Raw genomic sequence first — 27,628 nt, forward strand, 5'->3', positions numbered from 1 at the left:
GCAAATTAAACGTTTCTACAAACAACCATTCACTCGTATGGCCAACACTCGGAAGTGAACAAAAGTATATTTGGACATAGAAATGAATTGGGCATTTTCATTGAAACTTTTCATAGAAACAGATTTCCGTTTATAAGCTGGTAGTATACAAGTTATAGAAATTTCAGGAAAGCAAAACTCTTAATGGGAGGTGCACACACAACATTGTTTACTTTCAAAAATCAAAAACAGTAACGTTAAGTTTCCCGAGCGCTGTTAAATAGGGACACGTTTATCAGCAGTGCAGAATTATAAGTCGTCTCCCTCCCCAGGAACCAGACACCTCCAAACTTCTGTTCACAGTTTTCAATACTTGAACATTTGGCCCTACACATTTTAAATGCTTGCATTTTGAAGCTGATGGCGAAGGTGCAAGGTATTCATAGAAATTGGCAAGTTTACAAAAACAAAATGCAATGCGTATCCTTTCACAATTCACACCCGAAGATGCACATAAAGTCACTCTTCATCTGACAAACAGCAGGGGGAGGGTCTTTGTAAACAGGCCCTCAGCCACAGCAGTCTATTGCGTCTACATTTATATTATACTGTTCTATATTAATAATACAGGGCCTGACATATCTCCGAAGGAAAGTGCTCCAAATTTCAACACGGCACGTAAATAGCTTGACTGAATTACCTACGCAACATCGTCGCCTTAATAAAGCACATTTAATTTGTCCTCAAAGTACCACGACCCTCTGCAATCCACGTTAATAATGGCCTCCTTCCAATCAAAATATGGACCGTAATGATGTTAGTAGCCATGTATGATTTCCCAGTTTAAGAGACCATTTTCCGAGGTTATTTTCCTTGCTATGAAACCGAATTCATGCGCACACGCGCCTCTTGAGTGCGTCTGCGTGCAGTTAACTCCTGTAGAATGCGCAAAGTGTGCGCGTTTCGGGGGAATGTTGCTCAAAAGAAGACATTGCGATTCACACTTCCGTTCGCAAACAAAGATTGGATGCTTCACTTTGACCCTCATAGGGCACTGGACAACTTCGGGGCACTTCTCGTAAAAAATAAAGAAAAGTACATCGCATCATTTTATGACCCGTTCAAAAAGGCCCGCGCCTCAAATTTTGTCAATGGCCAAGATGTCGAAGAATTTTTAACTCAGCGTTGAAAACAATTCTGCGATAAAACATCTTTTGACAATAAATACACACTTTGCAGAGTTACACCTCGTCATATTTTCAACGATGATGGCATCACACGAGCGAGAAAACTGAACTAGCTATGCCGGGCGGGGCCTCCGCCGCGTGAATTGTAGCGAGAATGATTAAACCCACAAGGTGCACGCGTCATTTGAAACAGCATTCAGCCATCGATTGACTGTAAAAGGTTCAAAAATAGAGGGGGGGGGGGGGGGCTGGCTTCATCTTCGAGTCTAAAAAATACTGTACTGTTAATAACGCAGCGAACGCACGAAGTATACCTTTCAGGTAAAGTATTCTCACACTTAAGTATTCCGATTCTCAGAAGCGGAATATGCTACACACTGCATTGGATATATATACACACACAATGCTTACAGTGAATGGCACTACAGTTGTTTTTTATGGGAGGATCACAGAGCCGTGTCTCCTCTAAAACCATCTCCGTTGAACACTGTGACATGGGGATGCGATGTTGCGAGATCGCAAACAGGCAGTTCCCGCTGCGTCCAAAATCTTTCGTGCGGCCGTAGATATGAATAACTCTTCAAGACTCGTGATCGCCGCGACGTTTATAACATTGACAATGTTGTAAGACAATGGCAATGGACCGATACTAAACCGAGCAATATTTACAAACAGCGATGCCAACTGTGTGCTGTGCCACCGTCTGTGTCACCACTGCTATAATAGCACGTGCTCGGCCTCTAGCATTGGACGAAATTGCTCCGACACTGCTTCACCACTTGCCCGTAACAAGTAAAATAACGAAAGTATTTTCTGGATAATATAAGATGCCCCCCCACCCCCGGTATTCCAAAGCAAAGTTGGGTGTGCGCCCGGTCGGTGTGGGTATCCAAATTTTGAACCGGACACACGCGTTTGGTGGTGAAACATGAGTTTAAGGAGCGTCTTATAGCCTGGAAATACGGCAACTCTCTGCAAGCCTAAAAGAAAACCCCAAAAATGTTTACATTGACGTTTGGGAGCGGGATGGAGACAATGCGCCACTTTTGGCAAGAGGCTTGCATTTGTTGCTAAACGTCTCGTGATTTGTCTTGGCATAAAAGAGCGAGCCAATTACACGGTGACCCCGGAGAATCGGCCGTGTACACAACACATCGTCAGAAATTCACGAAACGGGCCGACTGAGCAGCTTCATTCGATGCGAGCACCAGCGCCACCATCATTTAGAAGCACTATCGATAACAGCAAAGCCAAGGATCCCCCGTATAGCCTCGACAGACTTTAGGGGCAAGTACTGTTAGCGAGCACCTTTGCAGGCCAGCACGGCGCACGAGGGGGTGGGTGGCCAGTACCACGCTCGGCTGCCTTTATCTCCCGAGTGGCGATATTTACAAACTGCACCAGGTACTCATTTGAGGTCGAGTCGACCTAGGAGAGGCCCAGGACCGGTTCAGAAAATCGCCACTGGGTTTGGCCGTGAGTGAGAATCGAACTTGGGTCACCGGATTCGTAGCGCAGTGCACTAACCGCTACAATACCCGCTACACTACCGCCCCTATATCGTTAACAGCACCGACACCATTACCAGCATCTAAAGAGCATCGCCGCCATCGTAGGCAGCTTCGTGCCACCACCAGCAACCGCATCCACAATAACCCGAACTGGCACATCCACAGTTTCCATCAGGATACACAAGAGGTTCTCGATTAAAAACAAACATAATCAGAGCTTTCCGTCTCGTTTAACACGTACGTTTTCACAGCTGCTGTATTTATTTTTAACCGTTACATTTTCAATTTCTGAAAATCCCGACAGCAGCAGCGGCGCATGACACTCGCTTTAGAGGAGAAATGCTCCAACGGCCACGTCAAGGACACCGAACTTGGGTGTTATGTTAGGGTCCTTGAGGCATCCTCAGCAGGTATTTTCAATATTTGGAGTCCACAACAGTGGCAATGGGATATAAATAGCTACCGGGTGGTCAGACTTAATATATCTTACGACCAGACACCCAAAGGTCTCGTACAAATAATCGTGGTGGCAATCTGCTCCATTATCTCTCGCCAGGTCTCGCATCTGCATAGTCTATTGCGGTGTTCGGCATGGGACCCACAAAATGTATCACGATAATTAAATACAAGCAAGGGCAGGCTGGAAATGCCAGTGAAACACAACGTGACAACGGAGAGCAACAATCCCTTGTGCCTAAAGAAGGAGGTTTTACAATCAGTCCCAGTTCCCTGCTATCAACATATGGGAACAGGAACGTGGACAATGACACAGAAAAATGGAAAATCTGGAAATTACATTGCAAGACCAAAAGAGGGCCACAGCAACATGGATGAGAGGACAAAGCGAAGTGACCGTTTGGACAATTGGCCTTGGGCGTGTCACACTGCCAGATGGGTTGATGGCAGTGAAGAAGACTGGTGATGGGAGTGGCAGTGGGGGGGGGGGGGGGGGGGTGAAGGGGATGGGGGGAGCTTTTCATCCAGCAGTGGATAGAACAGGGCTAAAGATGACGATAGCATATGCCCACACTGATGTCGATTTACAACTTCAGGACCCAGTTCAACGATTCTGCAATTCTTGCAGAGCCGAGCGCACGTAAGCGCCACAAAATTCTGGCTTCGGGTTGGCATTAGTCTGCAGTGCAACCAATTTTTTAAAATAAAATTCACCTTTTTATTAAATATTAATTACCCAGTAATCAAATATATATTTATAATGGAAAGCATCAACGAGTGCAGGATTCTCTCTATTTTCCAGGATTTTTTTTGCAGCTGGATGTTTGACCAATGTCGTCTATAAAATGAGTGCTTGTCGTGTGACGGGGGAAGCGATGGGGGTTCTTTGAAAAAAAAAACTTAACAAAAAAAAAACCCTCCGCTAGTTTTTTGTGTTGGTGTTTATTTACAAAGAACTCTGATTAAAAATCAAACCTCTTATCCAGTGTTTACACTCATAAAAAAAACTGTAAACATTACACAACACCACCTCTGAACTTTTTGAGAAAGTAAGAAAGCAGAGCTGTCCCCCTTTTTGCAAAGTGAATTGTCTGCGAGTGTTAAATTTGTTCACAGTGCCGGGTGGTCTAAAGCGCCGATGACTCCCTTCATTCCAACTTCACTTTCTCTTCTTTAAACGCCTCTGCCGCGTCCTGCAGCCTCATGTTGTGTGTAGGCACTGAAAAACACAAGGCGATCGTTTCATTATTCAAATAAACCAACGGGGAGCAAATCTGTCTCCGTGCCAGCACTCTTAGGTCTTCTTATTGTCATACGGCGGCCGATGTAGATGCGGGGAGCAACGACTACAATTTCACATTCAAGTCAGACAACCGCATCAGGAGGAGAGGAGCAGTGGAGTGGTATTGCCGTGATGTCTCCTTTGTATTTGTCGATGGGGGCATCGCACCTTTGCCACACCAATGAGTGCTCATATGCGCGTTGGTTGGCCTGAGCTGGTGGTTTCATGTCCAGTAACTCGGCGCAGCACGCTGACCGCTCACTACCGCTCCCTAGTAGTGTCACTAGGGTTGGTGTCACTCAGTGCGGTAACTCGTGGTGTCACCCCCCATGGACCTCCGCCCGTACCAGACCGTACAGCATCTTTAGTAATGTTTGTCGTACTAATGTTACTCGTAATTCCCATATATCACTGAATGTAATGGCAATAGTAGTGACATAAACAAATAGCAAAATTTAAATGACACCTTAAAATGACAATATCATACGCACAGCCTAAATGTATTTACGTTTACATAGTTTCATGTGGTTAAAGTGAAAATGGGGGCTCTGCACGGGACTAGGCCTCACCACGACACTCTGTTAAGTTAGTAGTTAACTGCTATATAGTCGATAGATACTACTATAGAGTCGGTATATACGACTAATAGAGTAGGTAGATAAAACTGTAGAGTCGGTAGATGCTGCTGTAGAGTCAGTAGATACTGCTATAGCGTAAGCAGATACTGCTATAGAGTCAGCTGATACTATAGTTAGTAGTTACTACTATAGTTAGTGGATACTACGATAGAGTCAATAGATACTATAGATTCAGGAGATACTACTATAGTCAGATTCTACTGTAGAGGCTGTATTTATGACGATAGAGTTGGTTGATACTACTATAGAGTCGGCAGATAGTACTATTGAGTCAGTAGATACTACTGTAGTCAGTGGATACTACTATAGAGTTAGTAGTTACTACTATAGAGTCGGTATATACTACTGTAGGGTCAGTAGATAATACTACAGTCAGTAGATACCACTAGAGTTAGTAGTTACTACTATAGTCAGTGGATACTACTACAGAGTCAGAAAATACTACTATAGAGCTAGTAGTTACTATTATAGAGTCGGTAGATACTACTGTAGGGTCAGTAGATACTACTATGGTCAGTAGTTACTACTATACAGTCAGTAGATACTACTGGGCTCAGTAGATATTACTGTAGTCAGTAGTTACAACTACAGAGTCAGCAGATACTACTATAGAGTCAGTAGATACTATTGTACAGCCAGATACTACTCTCGAGTCAGATACTACTAGAGTCAGTAGATACTCACTTTATTGTATGTAGGGTTTTTAGGGAAATATGCCTACGCGGGAGTCAAAATATTTTTTGAGGGGGGGGGGGTTTAACAATTTGCAGAAACCTTTTAGAGCAACTATTTACCCCCCACTTTCTATAACTTTTTAGACTTCTGCAAGGCTCTAATAATTTTGTTGATGGACAAACGGCATGCCGGGCTTTCACAATCGCTTAGCATTCGTGTATGTTTTTGTTATGTTTTTAAGAGAAGTTTTGAAATATATTTTCCCCCCGGGCAATGCCGGGTACTTCCCGTGAGTAATCAATAATTGTTCTACATTTAAGTTTATTAGAATTTTTTATCATAGAATAATATGTAATAAATATAGTTGTACATTGCTCAAATGTACTATTTCTTAGATTGTATGATTAACAAACATTTTTGTTAAATCTTTCTACATTGAATAACATTATTAGTTAAAACAATATTAGTTACTGAGCAAAAGCGTTTTTTGATTTTACTCCTTTTCCTTGAATTACTACTTCATTCTCAAAAAAGTTATTGTTATAGGTTCACAAATACTAATTACCGCTACATTGTAGCTAAAACAACAGAAAATTTGTCAAAATCAGTGACTATAAAAACACCAGCAGCAACGAAAACAACAGCGCGTGCTTGTGGCGCTTGCAGACGAAACCACGTGATTCGAAGCGTCACTGTAGTTGGGGTACTAATGACAGCTATGACCGGATCGCATTAGAAGTTTCAAAAATCAAATTAGCATACAGTTTTAGCCTTGTAGGTATATTGATACAGTACATGTGTAATGACAGGGTGACACCTGTCTGCCGGGAGTGGAAATTACGGTCATGGCTGCATTACATAATTGCCTTATTATACGGGGGGGGGGGGGGGGGGGGCGTATCTGGGGAAAAGGTGAAAGGCGGAGTAAGTCGAGAAGCTCCGGTAACCAGCTGGAAGGTTCTGGAAAGTGGGCGTGGCCAGAGTTGGAGCTTGACCGCGCCGGGGCAGATATAAGGGGGACCACGTGCCTGATCTTCCGGAAGGCTCTCTCCGTCGCCGTTGCTGGTCGAACAGCTTGTGTAGCGAAGTCGGAGATGGGGCTACGTGTTAGGATCGCCCATGTGTAGCTGTGTTACACAATGTATCGCTCAGTGTGCTCTTAATAAATAAGTCTTCTACTCGATGCGTCTCTGAAGTCGCTCACGACACATGTAAGCTGGGCTTACGAAAAATATTTTTGTTGTTATAACTGCGGAATATTTTTATAAAAAATTAATTTCTTCTGAAAAACTGCAGTCATATTGGGGGTCACCCCCTCTGATGGTGTCACCCGGTGCGGTCCACACCCCCCTCACCCCCCTAGTGACGCCAATGCCGCTCCCCACGGTAAATACATACACACACACACACTGGTTTGTCTTTAAAATAAAAAAATTCAAGTCTCCCCGAGTGCTATTCATTCGATTGAGAGACAATGATAACTGTAGACAAACAGAGTAACCAATTTCTCCAACAAGAATCCATTCACGAGGTCAGATCAATGGGCTATTGTCATGACACAAAGCCTACCTTTGCTAAACGTTCTCTCTTCCTATCAGGTGGCATAAAGCCTTGTGAAGTAAAGGATAAATGTGTAGCACGCATCCAGAAAAAAAGGTACAGTAAATAAAATGTCATATGTATCCAGTAAATACCACGTTTATTGCGGTAGATGCGTTCCTCAAAAGTTCTGCGTTTAGCAAAAATGCGTTAGGCGAGGAATTACCAAGCTACTAAATCACATTTGCACTTTAAAAGACCTGAGACGAGGGTGATTAGTGTCCTTTACTTCATCACACAACTCGGCCGAGCAGCTCAAGAAAGTAGTTCGTCATTGACCACTTGGCAACTGCGTTATAATGGTGCACGCGTTCCATGTCGTGCGAAAAGTGTCGCCGAATAGAAGAACTGCGATGTAGCGAAAAAGCGCTGGTGTGACAACGTGTTGAGCGAGGACTTGCCGTGTTCAAAATTTAATATGATATATATGTGTGTGAACAGAGAGATAACGATTGCACCTCACTCCCAACATATTACAATGTGAGCCCACCTCTGCGAATGCGGCGACGAGCCAGCTTTATCTGGTCCTGCAAGAGTTGCACCCAATCTTTCGGTCCTGGTAGCTTCATTATCTTTTTATTCTCGCAGTAGCTCTCCGTGAAGCCTGCAAACAAGCACCACAATCGTGACTTTGCATAACTCAGCAATGCAACACAATGTTCAAATGCACTCTTACAACGCAATGTTAAGAGTCACGCTTACGATGAGTGTCGTTGGCTACGTAAGACGCGAAAGAAGTTCAACATTCGTACAGACATCAAATCAACGTATTGTTTTTCCCTGCTCAAACGAGCAACGTGTTGCCGTTCATCTGTGTTGACAGCACTGAACCAGAGTAAATTTCACATTCTTACTTACGGTGAGTGGGAGCTAGTCAACACAGGACTACTGATGTGGACTTTCCACAGAGAAAGGACGGCTTATTTGGTTGTGATGATGCTGCTGCTGCAAACTCACCACATTTGTCAAAAACACTGTGACCTTCAAAGAAAAAGGTAGACAATAGGCAACGTTTCAGGCAATGGCCCTTCTGTCCAGAACATAGAGGCCACACATCTCTGGCCTCTACATTCCTGTGAAGGGCTTTGCCCAAAACGTCACCTAAAGGATGGAAGATTGAGCCAACCTATGACCAAAATGCTAAACTAGTAACCTTCTAATTGGAGGCAAGTGCTCTACAGCCATATCCCTCTGCAACCAGCCAATTCAAATACAGTAGTTAAAGCATAATAAGCATTTATTCTAAATTTGAAGCTTTCGTGACTGCAAGGATTCATACTTTTAGGTTTTTTCGGTAAAGTCACGTAGGTAAAAAATTTAAATTGATAAAAGTAAAATAAAAATAAAATAAAAAGCACGACGTTTCGGAGGCAACACAAGCTTTCGTCTTCAGGTGGAACCGTCACAGCACGATAGCTGTATCAAGTAAGAGAAATAAGCATAGACACACAAGCATAGACACACAAGCACACAAATACAATATTGATCGTTTTCTATAGAAAGTGCTATTAGTCGTCTTCTTTCGTATGGAATTTTCGGGGATTGTAACAGATTTACAAATTGATGTCGAGATCTGAGATCAATTCGACTGCTTCAGGAGTAGCCGCGTGGATATGATTCAGATCTGCCGTTGAATGATCCGATTGGGGCAGCCGTTCACAAGATGTTGCACGGTCTGAGATGTCACGCCACTGTCACAAACTGGACTTTCTATAATTTAACATTTATGCTATTAAGTGATCACCTATCAAGGATGGCACAGGCACACAATGGGGATCATGTGGTCACCATGCATGGCCATATTTATGTCTCCAGCGCTAGCGGTGACGCAATGCACCCAGTGCTCATTTTGGGATGAGTCGGCAACAGGCATTTCCAGTGCCAAAATTCAGATGTCAAATTTCACTCGTGTTGTGCATGCCCTGTATTTACACAATGTAGGACAGAGCAAACTTTGATGGTGTATATTTTATCAATTTAAACTAATCAATTTTTTATTTTAGCAGGTAAGGCTCACTGAGCTATACAGCTCCTTTTCAGAAGTGACCTGGCCACAAATGATAACTCAACGAAGTGGCTTATCACGTGAAAATGTATAGCAGCCAAATGCTCTAAACGCATGTTTCTAAACATATGTATTGGAAAACGTTGAACTCTAAGCTAGCATGGCGATATGCTTTCTAGATATAACAAGAAATAACATACGGATTAGAGGACATACGCAGACTCAGGACATTATTCATAATAAACGTTTTTGGGTTAGATCGCGTTATTTATAAATGTGTCGTAACCCTCCACCACCCGACACGGCCAATCAGTAAAAAAGTGTCACGTGGACAAAAGACAAATAGTTCACTACTTTAGCCCACCGGTGTGTTGAAGAGTGAATCCACAACATTTACAATTTTTGAGTACGACGTTTCGCTGGTAATTACATCCAGCATCATCGGGCGAATTGCCGAATTGCCCGATGATGCTGGATGTAATGACCAGCGAAACGTACTAAAAAAATAGTTTTTTGTAAATGTTGTGGATTCACTCTTCAACACACCGGTGGACTAAAGTAGTGAACTATTTGGTTTTTGTCAACTTAACACTTTTTTGCTGATTGGCCGTGTCGGGTGGTGGAGGGTTACGACACATTTATAAATAACGTGATCTAACCCAAAAACATTTATTATGAATAATATTGGTCGCGAAAGCCTACGTGTCAAGACATCATAGTGACTTATCAAGAGAGGGCTTTGGGCGGGGCACATCGTTAGCAGGGATGACGGCGGATTGTCTGGAATGACGGAGTAGCAGCCGAAGGAGGGGGGGACACACCCAAGAAGATGACCGCCACGGTCACGGAGCAATATGATCAGCCCATACAAGTGGACCGGGATGGATTTGTGACATCGCAGGACCGTGATGGATAGCGATGTTGTGAAGAAGCATTAATCGAGCAGTATATAGATGTAGTGACATCGCGGGATGTCAACGTGCAGTGCCGGCCCGAGAGAAGCACGGTGTGCGGTGTAACGACATCGCGGACACAAACAAAGGTGTGGGTATAGTACCGGCCCTAGAGGGGCCCGGTGAGCGCCGATTGATAGCGCTAGATAGCACCACGATTTGCGTGCAGTGCTAGCCCTTACAGGACAGGGTGTGTGAGTGCCGGCCGAAGGATGAGGTTACTCGAGGCCATGGCACTCTGGTTGACCCGGGAGGGCACGTGACCAGTTAAGTCGACAAAGGGGCCCAAGTGGGGGCTAGGGGTGGTCACGTGATGGGGACCCAGATCCTTCCCGAGGATTCTAGAAGGTGGTCGTGGCCAAGGGGGGAGCCAGGCACGCCGCAGAGAATATAAGCCGGGTCCCCGAGAGGGAGCGGCGTTGTTGTTCATCCTGGAAGAAACCTTCATCTACGTTCTCTGTTCAACGAGTCTCCAACACGTGGATCTGGACACCAGCTGTTGGTCCCGGTCCGTAGTAGTAGTCACGTTGTAATTAGAGTAGTTAGCCTGGTGGTCACCATCTGGCTAACTATACCAGTCACGTGGTAACTAGTGTAGCTAGCCTGGTGGTCACCACCTGGCTAACTACACCAGTCACGTGGTAACTAGTGTAGCTAGCCTGGTGGTCACCACCTGGCTAACTACACCAGTCACGTAGTAACTAGTGTAGTTAGCCTGGTGGTCACCACCATAGGTTGTTATTGTGTTAAGGGGAAAATTACCCCGTGTGTTGGAGTTGAATAAATGTGTTGCCTCCAAGTCTACGTCTGCGAATCAGTTGAACCCACTACATAAATCTAAAAAGCATCTGCTGAAGATGACAAATATCAAGTGTGGTTCATATACGGCGTGAGTGTTTATAAGAAGCACTTTTTTCGTAGCATTGTGGTGTCGTCGGTAATGACTGTATTTATCGCGACCGGCAGTCCACAAGTGCTGCTATATTTAAGTGTTCTGTGTGCAGTTCGGTGTGGCTATTTTTGTCAGGCTGATATATCACGGTAGGGTTTGCTCATTACCATCAACACCTGTGTGTTCCGTTAAGAAAGGGAACGGTGGGAAAAAAACAATGCAATACCAATGTCTGTCTAGGGCAGGGGTCGGGAACCTTTTTGACTGGGAGAGCCATAAAAGCCAAATATTTCTAAATATATTTCATTGAGAGCCATATAGTATTTTTAACGTATAATAAATTAAATATGTCTTACTTTTAATGCGACTTCTGGTGCTACATGGTTTTGCTGATGGCCTTGTAGTCTGGTTCATACGTGGCGAGGTTGAGCTTCGTGCAGGCGTGACCCGTGAAATTTATCTTCAAAACTAATTTCTGTTTACTTTAAAATGACACAGTATTATTAAGCAATATCACAAGTATTTTAAAATCAGTTCCAAACTGATTTTTTATTTTTTTATTATTATTATTTTTTTCAACTCAAAATTGTCTGGGAGCCATATGCCGTCACTGGAAGAGCCATATATGGGCTCGCGAGCCATAGGTTCCCGACCGCTGCTCTAGAGTATTCTCTTTTGAGTAATACTCAAGCATTGTTGGCCACTGCATGGTAAATATATTTGTCTAAATTTTAGAATGACCAAGAATGGACAATTGGGATATACAAGGTGTCCATGAAGGTTGGCCCATTTATATTACTGTTATTTGCGTCCTTTAAAGCGAGCATTACTGAGTGGCGTTCTACAGGACAAAACAGAAACATTTGAAGCAATCACACCCGAGATGTTGGAAAATGTTTTGGGACCATCTCAAATCTTCATATAATTTGTATCGCGAGTTTCTCTCCTGTTGGGGCAGAACATCTGAAAATAAATACAGTGGTCCCACGGTTTACGATGCCATAAATTAACAATATTTAGATTAACGATCTGCCTCCCATCGGGTCCCATTGTTTCTGTTAACGGTACATTTTCGATTAACGATGTTTACGATATTACGGCCGCCAATTTTCGGCCAATCGGAGCGCTCCTGATGTGCATTGCCTATGGAAACAGCTCTCTTGAATACTTTTTAAAGATCAATATTCGATAAACAACATTGCACAAACCTAAATCAACGTTAAAAAAAAACACCTATAGTTAGCTCAAGCAGATTTTTTTTTATAACGTAAACTAGATGAGGATATAGAAGACAGCAGACATCGGGGTGGGGGGGGGGTCCCCCGTGAGAAATATGCCCATTGCCGCCCCTATCTCCCATCTCCCCGTCAAGGGGATGTGTACGCGGGGGTGTACGCACTTCGGATGGCGGCCACGATGTTGGGCTCCAGGCCCTTGCGGGGGTCGTTGAAGCCGCGCTTGCGCTTGCCGTTGGGTAGCGAGTTGGCGAGCGTGTGGTCGTCGAAGAAGGCGGCCACCAGCTTGCGGAAGAGCAGGCTGCCCGAGCGGGTGTAGTGCATCAGGATCTCCTCGAGCTGCGAGCGCGCCATGAAGACGTTGTAGCCGTCGGCCAGCTGTACGGCGAGCTGCGGGTCAGCCGACCGGATGCAAACACGCGCGCGCAAAAAAATGGCGGCGGGGTCAGCGAACAGCTGAGGTGGACGACCCGGGGGGCTAAGGAGAGTCCATAGTTGAGTAACTTTGATCAACCCTGCAATTATCCATTGCTTGGGTATGCTGTACGCATGTATTCCTGGGACAGTGTTGCGTCGTAGCCGGCAGACACGGGGCTCTAGGCACAGTATGAATGTTCAACTTCTTTCGCACCGTACGTAGCCAACCGTGCTAATCGGACGGTCATTTGCTATATAGGGTGAACGATTATTTCCCCTCTGATTATTGACATTCTGCAAATCTATTTGTGTTCATCACATTTTTACGTGATGGGCATTCATTCGGTAAAGTCACGTAGAATGGAAATAATAAAATAATAAAAATATTTCCATTCTACGTGACTTTACCGAAAGAACCAAGAAGAAGTTCAACATACATACATAGGTTATATTATTTGACGGCAATCCACGTATTCTCCCTCTGTAATTCCAATCAGTAATTCCAATGAGTGTCGACGGGTGTGAAGGCCACCTGCAGGCAGCCGCGTGTACGTACATCTGTGGAGTCACTCTGCGGCGAGTGGCCCAGGGAGTAGAAGCAGTTTTCGGTGAAGTGGCCACCATCTTTCAGGCTGTTTTCCAACGCAGGGTTACCAGGACTTTCCAAAGCAATGCTGTTCCTTTCTAAAGTGGGACACGCATACAGGCAAGGCAAGGGCGCACCGGTAGCAAGATGTTAACCGTCTCGTCTGGTATTTCATGGGTTCGATCCCAACCCTGACGCCTGTATATTTGGAGTTTGCGTGTCTCTCTCTCACTTTGGTCGCGTGGATCTTTTTCATCCGGGTCCTCCGGTTTTTCCCTCCACATTTATAAACAACGTGCATTTAAGAACTTCATTCCTGCGGAGGGAGCTGGTAGGAATGTTGGGTTGCTCAGTCAATGGCCAGGGTCAACGGCGGCGTGGTGTATTCCGCAAATATGGCTGACTGTGAGGGTGGGCACAAGCCGGCGTGAGTAGGTTAAACGTTTAGTTTTATAAGGGCACCACGGGGTGACCAGCCCATCCCCTCCCATTTTTGGATGCACGACGGACGGACACAATAATCCCCTGTGGGCAGGTGGAACCAGGTGGTTCCTACCAGTAGTAAATTTACATATGATCAGCTACGTCTTTGAGTTATCATTTGTGACCAAGTCGCTGCTGAAAAAGAGCTATATAGCTAGTGGGCCTTACCTGGTAAAATAATAGTTAAAATAGTAGTTTCTACGTAATTATTTAGCTCGTTAACCTTGGAAAGCCTCACTGGGTCTCATGAGCGTTTTTCAGGACTGTCCAGCAAGTTTTTGGCAGTGGGGGGGGGGGGCGATTGTTGCTGTGTATAATTCCAATTGAGTAATATACAGGTAATGTTTCACAAATGGAAAATTCAGAACACCATTGCCCACTCTCGCGACTAACGTCTTAATGAATGGTAATAGTAATAGGTTTTTACCCTTTTATCTGGCAACAAAACTGACACCTTCATACAAGGGATCATGTTTGCATTAACCACAATACTTGCGGTCAAAATGCAAACAAAAAGAGACAACTCTGATAATGATATGCACTGTCCTTGAAATTGATTGGTCCACACCCGAGACAGCTTTTCTTAGATCCCAGTCTCACATGGTGTTGGACCAGATGACGCCAAAAGGCGCACAACTCAAAGACAACGCACCATCAGAGAATTGAGAGCTCGGGGTGAGCCATTTACATTACGAGACCTCCTTTGCCAGTAGCAAGATATAGTAATAGTTTTTACCCTTTAATCTGGCAACAAACTGACAACTTTATACAAGGGATCATGTTTGCATTGACAACAACACTTGCGGTCAAAATAAAAACAAAAAGACAACTCTGGTAAGGACAGTGCATACATTATGGCATGGGGTCGAGTCGACCTCTGACCGGCATTTGAACACGTAACTTTTCCAAATACAAGTTTTTTCTGGCTCCAACCAATTGAACACTTTGCCAAATATATTAAAACAAAATTCTCATTCAATTTTTGTTATAATTTAAAGCACGGGTAAATAATTTTTTTTTTACCTCCACTCAAAAAGCAAGAAGTGTGAAAACACTTAAAGAGTCTGAATGGTGAACCATAAAATAAGCCTATAGGTCTCAACGTTGCTGGCTTAATAATTAATGTGGGATTTAACCCCCGTGCTGTCATCGAGCCATCTATGGAAAAATAACCAAACATTTCCAGCGCAAACCTATACTCGTGAACTTTCCAAAGTAGTCATTACAACGAGGCAATTACACTTTGCTCAGCGTAATCCAGACCCAAGTGCCCTTTAAATTCAAGTATGATGGCAACGAAAAAAAAAGCGGAACTATTTGCTTTTTCAGGGATTGAAAATCTCCTTCCAAATCCAAAACTAAACACATTCCAGCATTAAATAGCCAAGCCATGCGAGCGCACGTAAAGGTGAACTTAAGAGGAAAAACATTTTTCCAATTATTTTAGATAAAATATTTAATCAGAGGTGTAGGTGAAGCTAAGGAGGGATATAATTTGCAAAGACGACGGAATTAATAATGAACTTTTGTGGCTTGGACATTGAAGCGTGGTATAGTTTGTCGGTTAATCTGCCCGGCTGCGTAACGGTGCAGTAATTTTGTTGTATAGGAATGTTGGAGGTGCATTAATAACGCCCACGATCGTTTGGAAGCCCACATTTAAATTCAAGATGCCGCAATGCGCACACACACACACACATCAGGTATGATTCATAAGCAGAGAGCGAGCGTCATTTTATTCTAATGGCAAATAAAGAACGGCTATTGCAAATGACATGTTCTGCAGACTTCCTACTCTGGGTCGTCTAGAGACCATTGATTAAAATATACATAAAATATTAAGAATGTTTTCTTTAAAAAAATGCCATCATCAGTTTTCTCCAGCATTCAAAGAATTTTGAAACCATTAATTTATTTTGAGCCTCTAGCTATGAAATAATTTATCTGCATGGCAGTCTGGGTAGCTGACAAAATGTACAACACACTGATATAATAAGCACTTGCTTATTTCACTCCGCAAATATTTTTAGCAATATATTCCACATCAGTTCTTTATATATTTCCTCTCATCATTTTCTCAACACTAAACGGAAACCACAAAAAATTGGCTTAAAACGATTAGAATATATTACACATCAAACTAAATTATCGTACACGTTGAAAATAAAAACAGCACATCTTTGTCCAGTAGACTTGTGCAAGAACAACAAGAATATTTACGGATACCTAATTTTCTCAGAGCTCCCACAAAGCAGATGACAAAAACCAGACACAGATGTCCAACAGTGGAGTCGGCATGAAAAAAACCCAACTTGCATTGCGGCAACCAACAGGGCGATAGGATTGTTCATTAATAATGGGCATCCATATGAACTTCTTTCGCACCGTACGTAGCCAACTGTGATAATCGTTGAACCTCATACAGCCCGTGTAAGTGTCATGTCCACAAGACTGCTAATGTGAATAATAACAGAGATTTACTCGGGTGTGAAGTCATAGTGGACTTGTCCTTGCTAGGTTGGTGGCCATTGCCAGCAAAGGCAGCCCGACTTCAGTAGTCAGGCTATCCCAATAACCCGAAATTTACCCGGACGTGACGTCGCATCTTTGTGTATTGCTTCCAAGAAGATTGGCAGTCATTGCTTGTACTTCAAGCGGAGATAAAAAAAAATCCCAAGTATTCAGTTGTGAATGTTTATAAAGTAAACAGCAAGGTATACACAACTGTCTAAATAAAATAAAAACCCAAGCTACATAAAAAAAAGTATAACCAAAAAAACTTAAAAACGAAAATATCTTTTTTTATTATACCAGGTTAGCCCCACTGCGCTGTATAGGTATTTTTCAGAAGCAACCTGGCCACAAATGATATCTCAACGAAGTGGCTTATCACTTGGAAATGTATAGCGGCCAAATAACCTAAAAGCATGTTTATAAATGTGTAAAAAGGAAAAACCGGAGGACCCGGAGACAAATCCACACGATCATGGGGAGAGCATGCAAACTCCAAATATACAGGCGTCAGGGTCGGGATCGAACCCTTTACCGCCTGTATGCTCGGCGAGGTAGTTAACATCTCGCCACCATGGCACCCTAAAAAAAAATAGGCATTAAACCACTAAAATGTACATTTTAAGAATGATATAGCTATACATTCTCACTTAGATACTTAGAATTATTGCAAGCAATGACTGCCAAACCTTCCTTTCAAAAGCAGGAAAAAGATACCATGTCATCAATGATGCCAAACCCAGATATATTCTGCGTTTTATTGAGGTAGCCAGACTATGAAATCGGACTGGCTGGGCTGGTTCCAAGCGTGGCAGTTTGAACTTCAGGCTGGAATTCAGTTGTGTGTACAGCCCCGGGCCAGCCTGAAACCTGTACGCTGTTAAAGACGGGTGCGCGGACAAAGCAGATGCACGCATGTAGGGGGGGGAGGTGAGCACATCAGCTTTTGTATGGATGCCGATGTAGATGTAGAGCAACAACTACAATTTCACATCAAGGTGGTCGAGCCAGACAACCACATTAGGAGCAGCAGAGTGGATCGCCGTGATGACACCTTCGTATTTGTGGATCGCGTGATCGTGTCATTATATGCTGTACGGTCTGTTTTGGACGACCACAGAGGCACACAATTGGAGAGTTTTTAAATTGACACATGTACATCAGGTATCCGCATCTGCTGCCATGGTTTGGGCGGTGGATTCGGTTTTATAAATAAGCAATGGAGATAGCTGTGAGTTGGCCCCTCAGTCTAGGTAGAGGAGCGGTAGTGTAGCGATTAGCAGGCTGCGCTATGAACGCGGCGGACCCGAGTTCGATTCCCGCTCACAGGCAACGGCAGTGACGCTTATCTGAATCGGTCCTGGGGCTCCTGAAGGTCAACTCAGCCTCAAATGAGTACCTGGTGCGATGTGTAAACATCGCTACTGGGTGGACAAAAGCGGCCGGGCGTGGTGCTGGTCACCCACCCCCTCGTGTGCCATTCCGGCTTTCATAGGTGCTACTCGCTAACAGCAACTTGCCCAACAGTCTGTTAAGGCTACACGGGGGATTTTAGTTTTTTGCTCCGATGCTGTTGGGGTAAAGTGCTGCCGCTGCTGTTGCTGCGCAGGTGAAGCGTTGTCAATCTACCGCCGCCACTGAACAACAATCACTCGTCAATGAATACGCCGATAACGGCACAGTGTAGCTCTAAAAGCCAGCGCACGTCTTACGAATGTTTGAAAATGTCATAATAGCAACAAGTGTCAAAATTAATGTTGAATAATGTCGCCCGATAAGCGAAACATTGACTTTTGTCGGCCTAGTTACATGATGCCATCATCACGATTAAACAATGGCCCATGATATTCTAACATTAAAAAAAAACAGTATTTTGTATGACATCATAGGACTAGGGGGGCAAATTAAGAAAGTTAGGTTTAGCTGTCAATTTGATTGTTTCAAAAGGTCAGACACGTTAAAAGCTACTTTTTAATACTGTGTTTATTATGTAAACAGGAAAAAAACTGATTTTGCGAAACATGGACCCATATGATTTAACCTTTGTTCAAAGTCCCATATTTCTTGGAAAGGTTTCTGCTCAAAAAAGCAAAACATTGCAATGGCTCCCACAGGGAAAGTATTTGTCTTTATGCCAAATGCGACTGCCTTCATCACATTTTTAATAATTAACGTGTTCTCCTGACCTTAACAGCCGCACTATACACCCTTTTACGAACCTGGGAAGTTTTAACGCCTCCCATTCTGAGGACACAATGTGTCGTAAACTACACTACCACGAAATTCGGTGCGTTTAGCACATTTTGAAAATAATATTTCCCCTTAACAGCTGCCCTACCATGATAACGGCCAGTCTGCTGAAAGGCCAGACAAGTTGTTTTTCTTTATTAGTGTCATTTAACAAATCTCACATCTCGGATGACGACTAATGCGAAACATTGACCACTAATGGGATAAAATGTGACTACTGTTTAGAAGCTTGGAATATACAATGTTTTCAGAGATGTTTATAATGGAACTAAAACATGCTTATCTATGGTCACTGATGATTGAGCGAGACCATCAGCTCACTACAATTGAGAATCTACGATTAGCACGGTTGGCTATGCACCTCCGATGAGAAAGGTTGACTACGAGGGTTGCGAAAGAAGTTCTACATACATACAATCGGGTTTAATCATTGGCGACTGCCTAGAATTGAACCTATGACAGTCGTGCTGGCTCACTATTTTCTACTGTGGTAAGACCACGTTGTAACCAGTCTTTCATATACATGACGATCTCTACGGGACCCACCAACGACCCACCCCACCCCTCTCATGCACTTAATTACAGGTGCATGCCACTGTAGGCATGGGTGCTCTGGACATGAGCAAGTTGCTGCCTTAGCCACCCAGCCAACTCATCATGCCCTTCAGATATGTTTCAAATTAAGCAATTTAAATCACTTGCGGTCAATGACATTCAAGTAGTTTGCATATTAACTCACCTTGGATCCCGACTGGTGATATAGGAGTAGAGGTGGCCAGACCTGCCGAATTTGGGCCGGGCCTCTCCATCGAATCGACGGATCTGCTGGTGCCTTGCTCGGCCCTGCTTAGGATTGTGTGCTTCCCGGCCGGAACGGCCTTCTTGCCGCCCTGTGCCATTAACCCCGCCGGTCCCGCCATCGGCCCCGCAGCCGCCGCCATCACCAACGTCTTCACGTTCTCAATCCTAATCTTGGAGGCTTGTCGGCACTGCGTGTCGGGGAGACGGCAGGCAGTCCCTGGAGCGCCGCCTCCCAGCAGCGCCTGCCCTAAGGGCGCCTGCTCCGAGTGTGCCATTCGACCGCCGCCCCGATCGAGCCCGCCGGCATGCACCTGCGGGAAGATGGCAGCGCCAGCATCGACACCGAGCACTTGAACCTGACCGTGTCTACTCAGGTTCAATCCCAGGCAGCCGGCCCTGTTGATCGCCGGCTGGTGCCGGAGGCCCTTGCCGCCGACGCGGCCTGAATCGATCGCGGAGAAGGTGGCGGCAGTGGTGATGGTGGTGCATGGCCTGGGCAGATGGGGCAACTCCCCACTTTGAAAGCCGCCCCGTCGCCACTGGAGGGCGGTCGGCCGGGAGCCGTTTCCGGCCGAAAGCGGTGCGTGACCTACGGCACTTGCGATTCTGCCATGCGGCGCTTTCAGCGGCGTGCCCGGCGAGCCGTTGGTCAGGCCCATGCTGCTGGAGCACAGCTGCGTGGAGGAGGTCGGGGTGGGCATCTGGCCGGGCGCCAACGTCGCCGCCAGCCTTGGGGCCGGCCCGCCGGAGATGACGATGAGGTGACCACCAGACACGACCCTGCCGGAGGAGGAGTCCGCCGTTGCGTTTGTTTGAACGGCTGCGTTGCACACGTCTGGGTGGGCAGCTGTGGGTACGAAGCGCAGGGTGCAGAGATGCACAATGCAAGCTCAGCGTCATATTACACTGGAATGATTGACGATCAACAGAATCACAATGTTGATGACTAGAACGGAACAGTAAAAATTGAATACCGAGACGTTTAATGTATCCATTGAAATAGATTTATAATTACCGCCATAATTCATGTGAATTAATTGGATGGCAATTTGTCAGTCAACTGCTGGAAGAAGGCCTCCACATGCCTTTGATCGTGCGGGGTTGTTTGGCCCATACTTCACCACGTTGCTAAATGCATGGTGGTGAAAAGGAGGGCCCAGGTTTGATTCCGCTATCATTCACCACTGATGTTAGCCGTCGTTTGGAATCAAACTCAGGTCACCTGGTTCATATTGCACTGCGCTAATCACTGTGCCACTGTTCAACCTGCCATTAATCTTGAAGCCTTGTCATATTAGAATCATGATGAAATAGCAGAAGGGTGTGGGTTATATTAAGACAAATAAACTATACCAAAGTATTTTAAACATTGCAATGATAAAACCTACTGACAATTTAAACTGTATGCTAAAGATATCCATATAAGTAAAGCACTGACATTTCCAAGAATACATTGTGAGAATTAATAACATCTAGATCATTGCACCAGTGACTTAACATTCTGTGTAAATTGTGACTCCATTCACAAATATCTGTAAATCTGTGAGCTGCAACAACACCGTCTCAGTTATAGAAATAGGATAACATTGGGTTGTTGGTGGCTAGGCACATGGGCTGTAAACCAGCACTTCGAGGCAAGGGTTGGTAGACCGCACAAACGTTGCGAAACTCCCTTCCCCGTGGGCATCGAGGTGCCATACTCTGGCTTTCCAGGAGAAGGCAGTACAGCAAGTGTGGATCTGTAGTGGATAGTGTTTCCCCCCCTCGCATCTACATATATATGCACCTCCGTGTTTATGGACCACACAAGTGCCACGCGATGCCGTTACATAACTTACGCTCAATAGAGAAACTCACGTTGTAATAAAACAAAACAAACCTGGTATACTACAATATAAGTACAAGTTTGCCTGCATGCTCAGATGACACACGGGATTGTGCTCATCTATGCTGGCTGCCGTCCAAAGCCAGTGGTGAAAATTCCAGAATATCTGCCAGGCAGCAGTCTTCCAAAACGATGACCACCATTAATGTCCCCCACAATGGTGATGCCCCCCCCCCCCCTTTAAAGCCCCGTGAGTTATGAGAGCTTTATCTAAACTGCGCCGTCTAGCCATTAAGGCACGTGTACGGTGATGCATTATGAACCAAGCATAATCCCGCAAGGAAGCACACACCTGTCTGTGACTGCATGAGTTCACGGATGCTCTTCAGTTCATGCAGAATGGAGTGCAGCAGAGGCTCACATGAACATTTACAACGGTGCACGCTGAGGTCATGCGTATCGCACACAGCCTCTGTGGAGACAGGGATAATAAACATGACAAGTCCTGCAGAAGCAGACAAACCACATGCACTTAAAAGTATGTCAACTAAACTATTTATATATTTCCAGGTAAGGTCCACTTGAGCTACATAGATCTTTTTCAGAAGCGACCTGGCCACAAATGATAGCACAAAGAAGTGGCTTACATGTCGAAATGTATAGCAGTCAAATACTCTAAAAGTATGCTTCTAATTGCAGAGGGAAAACCTGGAGGACCCAGAGAAAAATCCACGTGACCACGGGGGAGAGACATTTTAACTCCAAATATAAAGGCGTCAGGGTCAGGATCGAAACCACGACCTCGTGCATACCAAACCTTGGAACGTCACAATACACAGCATCTACACACCAACATTGCCACAAGGGTGCTTTCCTCACGAAGAATCCATTTATCTGTGTTCCAAGCCACGCTGCGCATCCTGGAGATTTTAGTTTTTCAAACCACGTCTTGGTTGGAAATCCAGTTTTCATTTGTATGCAAATGGCTGTTTGTGGTCATATTATCATATTTTTCATATTCAAGAGACGATTAGTTTTGTTGAAGGCGCTTGAACAAAGATGTCTACAAGTAATATGCATCTGTCTGCCTTGCTTACTGTCTGTTGTCTATCTGCTCTACTGTGGCCAAGCGTTCTGTATTTAATGCTACCTGCTACAAAACAGGGAACGCACTCTCTTCCAGCCCCAAATTTAGGCTGCGTGCGTCATAATTTCCTGCAGCCCGAACAGAGTATTCACTGTGGGCAATGTATTAAAAAGGATATATAAAATGTCTGAAGGCAGTAATGTCAAAAACTCAAAGGTGCATAGCAGTTTCACCGATATTGAATATCACAAGTACAACACATCAAGTTGCTTATCACTGGCTATGCCGTCAAGCCAGAACATGTCAACGAAACGCATCTATTTGCATAGACCACAATACCTGCAGTCATAATGCAAACAAAAAACATAACTCTGATAATGTGCACTGTCCTTGAAGTTGTTTGGTCCACACCCGGAGACAGCTTTCCTTAGAGCCTAGTCTCACATGGGTTGGACCAGATGACGCCAAAAGGCGCACAACTCAAAGACAATGCACCATCAGAGTCAGTTTTGTTGCCAGATGGAAGGGTAAAAAAACTATTATCATATTTTTTACTGGCAAATGAGGTTCCAATGGTGAAGCGCATCTGCTACAGAAGTGCATGGGCCACATCTCGTCGCTTTTTATACTTGGACAAAAAGTGGCCGTGGTAAGTGCCCACCACAGTCCCAAGTTTGGTTTTGACTCAGTAAATAAGCAAAGGCTATCCGAGTCACGTGACAATCCTGCTTGCGTATTTTTTGTTCCACATAGCTGACGAATGTTCTGATTTCATGGCTAATTCTGTGGCAGTGAAATTGACAATGTGAATTTTCAAGGTACAGTGCCAATGCATGAAATTTCGTTCATCTAGTCTCTTTCCTCCCGTGAATATTGGCTTTATTTTTGCTGTGGCAGAATTATAGCGAAAACGGAGCATGCAATTTTTTCGACAAAACACTAAAAGCGCCCGTTTTGATTTTTTCATTTGTAAGTATTAAACTAAACTAGAAATGTTTTTAATAGATAAGGCCCACAGCTATACAGCTCCTTTTCAGAAGCGACCTGGAGAAAAATGACAACTCAACCAAGTGGCTTATCGCGTACAAATTTAGAGCAACAAATACTTTAGACGCATGTTTCTAAATGTGGAGGTAAAAACCGGAGAACCCGGAGAAAAATCCACGCAACCACGGGGAGAACACGCAAAATCCAAATATACACGTAGCGTCGTGGTCAGGATCGAACCCACGACCTCCTGTATACCAGGTGAGGTAATTAACATCTCGCCACCGTATGTATTGACTGCAGTGGTGCTTACCTCTGTCTGAGTTCTCTCGGGGACTGGATGCGATGCCGGTGGAGCTGTTGGTGAAGGACTGTGGTATTAGGTGCTGGTTCCTGCTGCCATCATCATTCCAGTGGCCTGCCAAAGATTCTAGCATAGACAACTGATGAAATTCAACATCATCTGTTGTGGACAAATGAAGGCCATTGTTGTCTTCTGGGTTTTCCCAAAGCACGCCAGATTGATTGTCCTCTTCGGGCTCTGTTTTGATGTCATTTGGATTCGGCTGAGCAGGAATTCCAGACATGGCAGTCAAGTCTTGATCAGCCCTGCTCTGTTGTCGGCTGGCATCAGCCTTTGAAGGGTGGGCAGAAGGTTGACTGGAAATGGTGCGCTGGTGGCTGTTTCCATTGTTGATGCTGCCTTCCTCTGTGCCGTCACCTGAAGGAAAAACTAAACAAACATTTTTCTATTTCCACGTTGTTTTTGTTGTTGCATAGGCTGTATTAAAATGATAATATGTTACCATTCACAAAGTCTTAATGGAGAATGTGTAAATCTTACAAAGTGTGCATTATTACAGTATCTCATTCAAGACAAGAAATCAGTGTTTAATGACAAAGCCACATAATACACTGACAAAGCCACGGAATACGCTGTTAAAGTGTGCTGTAATCAATGCTAACCATAGATTTCATGATTCAGAATACAATAGTACTCCAAACCAGTCAGCTCGAGTACAATATATGATACAAATTAGTTTCTCTTTAATACTATCTGCAGTATATATTAACTTGAATTGACAGTAATAGAACACGTTTATTAAAACTAGACTCTTTCCATGCCTCTTTTATATTTAAGGAGATTATAACTGTTAAAAGGGTTTTGGTATTTTTGTCATAAAATCATTTATGTTATACGAATGGGTAGGGAGTGCCTGTGAAATCAGAATGTGGCAACACTGAATTGTGTTTCGACTGAACACAACAGCCTCATTTGCGACAGTTCTAGATCAGGCCTGATTACATTATGTAAGATCAACATACACTCACGTGCATACCACCATGAGACTAAGTTGTGGCATTTTTGCAGCCTTTCATTGGAGGATAAAAGCACAGCACTTACTCACAGTAACGTTTGTATGATATACAAAAGTCAGATTTACTTAAAAGTCAGCCTTAGTGAAATTACTAAGAGCCTGTGTTGGTCTTATGAGAAATGATGTATTAAAGGACAACGCATAAGTGTGACATGACTTACATCTTGTATAACACAAAATAAAATGCACAAGTGGAAGCACAAACAAGGGTAGACTTGGCGTACTCAAACTGGAAATACTTGGCAAGCACAAACACATTATGGAGATAACTATTGAGGTTTGGAAATTGTAAGACTCAGGGATTGATTTTAACTCCCTAATACAATAATAATGGCCAACATATATTCGCTCAGCTGCTGAAGCTATGGCAAACGTTCCCAGAACAGTGAACACTTGCATATAAAAAAACGAAGCTTTAAACTATTTTTTGTTCTTTTTCAGAAGCGACCTGGCCACAAATGACAGCTCAACGAAGAGGCTTATCATCACGTGGAAATGTATAGCAGCCTAATACTTTAAAAATGGAGGGATAAACCAGTGGACCCAGAGAAAAATACACGCGATCACGGGGAGAGAGACACACGCTGACTCCAAATATACAGCAGGCATCAGGGCTGGGATCTAACCCACAACCTCCTGTGTACCAGGCAAGGTAGTTGACATCTCGCCACCGTTGCGTCACAAAGTGGTGTGGCCACTCATCTCGATTCAACACTTGCCACCTCAGAGGCACATTTCCTTGGAGTTGGCTCAAGCGTTGAATTTCCAACGCTTTCTGTAAATTATGGGAAGACCCACCAACATGGGGGAACACCCGTAAAGGCTGAAACAAACACACTGGAGCACACCTTTCGGGTGTTGGTAAGACATTATACAAGCGGCTCACCGTGAACACGTCCAGAACCATTGGCCATCGCCTCGTCTAGTGCGAGACATCGCGAAGCCTCGCTATCCACTGCCACGTGCTTCTCCTGCTGCATTGGGTACTCCAAGTCGCTGGCAGCGCTGTTCTCCTCGGCAAACGCTGAAACGGGGAGGGGAACGAACAAGAATGCACGCGTCACATATACCGTAGGCCTTTGTATACCCAGCCAAAGAAAAAACACATCAATTGAGGCTTTATAGACTATTTCATGAGAGTTTCTGCTTAAAGCTGCCCGACTCCCAATTCCTCGCACGTGGGAGAAATTGGGAATTGCCCGAGAAAAGCAAGGCACATCAAGTTATAGCAATGAAATGTTTGCGTATACATGCAGGTATAGGTCTGAAACCTGCTTACGGTACTGCCCCACTATAGGCCACACGGCAAGCATTAAAGTTGAGAGTAGTCATCTTGTACAAAAGGATCCTGTGTGATTCAAGTCTAAGCCGACTAACCTATGGAGTGCATTTGACAGGAATCATCGCAGATTATTATCCACGCTCAAGTTCAAACGTTTTACTCCGAGTAGTTAATATCAAGAGGAAATGAGGAAATATCACCACTATGCTTAGGGCTGTAAACCGTAAATTTACCACCGTCTCAGATGCTCCATTTGATCAGGGAGATTACTGATTTTTACACATTGGCACCGAATTACAGTTTGTTCTTCTTAAACGAGACGACTCCGATGGTGGTAAAATGGTTGATGTTGAAAGAGAATATCTTACAGGGGTGGGGTGGGGAGATACACAATAACCACTGTTAAAAAAACACTCCACACACACACAAAAGCCATCATCAACAACAAAGGCATGGGGCACAGCCAAAACCCCCCACACCACACACACTCATACCTGTCAACCCCTTAGCAGTGTCTACCTTATAACAGATCAATTCAGACCTTCTTGGTCACCCCGTGCCCTTAAAAATCGCAACGTTCATCCTACAAAATCCCGTCATCACAAGAGAGAAACACAAACAGACAATGTTATATATATTTCCCTGTACAGGAATACGGGTTAAACCATCTGGGTTGACCACGGTACACCCAATAAACTAAAGATGGGTTTGCAGCAAGCAGAACAAGCACACGGGAATAAAAGTTCACCTTTACAACAACAACAACAGATCTCACACACTAGTAACAACAACAACAACACCACCACCACCATCCCTCAAACATTGCACGCAGCCACCCAAAGCCAAATCGTTAACACGAGCAATGCCCGTCGTCCGCACTGTACACTACTACATCTTGCACTGTACCCACACATTCAATACAAACACACAGACGCATTGTTTTGTTGGCGTTATTAAATAAAAACACGTCTCTTTGGATTTTTTAAATTATCTCTCTCTCTCTATCTCGTTAGCAACAACACGTTGTTAACGTCTATTGGTTGCGAGGGTGAGAGGGCCTGTGGGATTAGCGATGTCGTGATCCTATAGCGCCACTAGCGCTTCTCGACTAGTCTCATTATCACCACCACAATCATCATCATCACCACAATCATCATCAGCAAAACAAACTATCCACGACCAAACTTTCCCTTTGCGACGATTCAACAAATCGCCGAGCGAACGTCAACTCGGTTCAAGGTGTACGAAGAGGTAAGTTAGTCCCCCCGTGCGTGTAATTAGTTAGTGGTTTAACGTTCCCTCAAAGGCTTAAACCATCCCCGCCGTCGCCGCCGTCGTCCGTGTAACATTTTACCATTGCTTTTGCGAAGTTTGGAACTGGGTGACTTTCGTTTCCGTCTCCTTCCCGTAACTTCCATGGCGAGCGCGCCGTGAAGATGTCGACGATGCTGCTGCTGCTGTTGTTGTTGTGATTGTTGTTGTTGTTGGTGGTTGTTGTTGTTGTTGGTGGTGGTGGTAGTGGTGGCGATGGGGCCCTTTCTTTTTCGCCTCGCGTCGGCCGCCCAGGGAGCGAGGCCTGGTCTCGCCGCCCGCCGCGAAGCCCGCGGG

General features: G+C 44.5%; 2 protein-coding genes across 4 annotated transcripts in view; one reads left to right on the top strand and one right to left on the bottom strand.

Annotated features, from left to right (window-relative positions):
- Positions 1-27,628, top strand: part of ATP5F1C (ATP synthase F1 subunit gamma) — a 375,672-nt gene that overhangs the window by 257,152 nt on the left and 90,892 nt on the right. The gene's annotated exons all lie outside the window — the stretch shown is intronic.
- LOC133355429 (uncharacterized) lies at positions 49-27,628 on the bottom strand. Of its 3 annotated transcripts, XM_061572727.1 has the most exons (10): positions 27,375-27,628; positions 25,625-25,762; positions 23,673-24,092; positions 21,638-21,757; positions 20,054-20,307; positions 19,399-19,771; positions 13,386-13,513; positions 12,577-12,802; positions 7,818-7,931; positions 49-4,352 (listed from the first exon to the last, which is right to left on the bottom strand). In XM_061572727.1, the coding sequence occupies exons 1-10, from the start codon at positions 27,436-27,438 to the stop codon at positions 4,282-4,284; spliced, it is 1,908 nt and encodes a 635-aa protein (XP_061428711.1). In that variant the 5' UTR covers positions 27,439-27,628; the 3' UTR covers positions 49-4,281. The 3 variants fall into 3 exon arrangements, with proteins under 3 accessions (XP_061428711.1, XP_061428710.1, XP_061428709.1); XM_061572726.1 differs by having other exon boundaries at positions 19,399-20,307; positions 23,673-24,080; XM_061572725.1 differs by having other exon boundaries at positions 19,399-20,307.

This window comes from Lethenteron reissneri, chromosome 51 (genome assembly GCF_015708825.2).
Source record: "Lethenteron reissneri isolate LAM-NWPU_2019-01 chromosome 51, ASM1570882v1, whole genome shotgun sequence".
NCBI lineage: Eukaryota > Metazoa > Chordata > Hyperoartia > Petromyzontiformes > Petromyzontidae > Lethenteron > Lethenteron reissneri.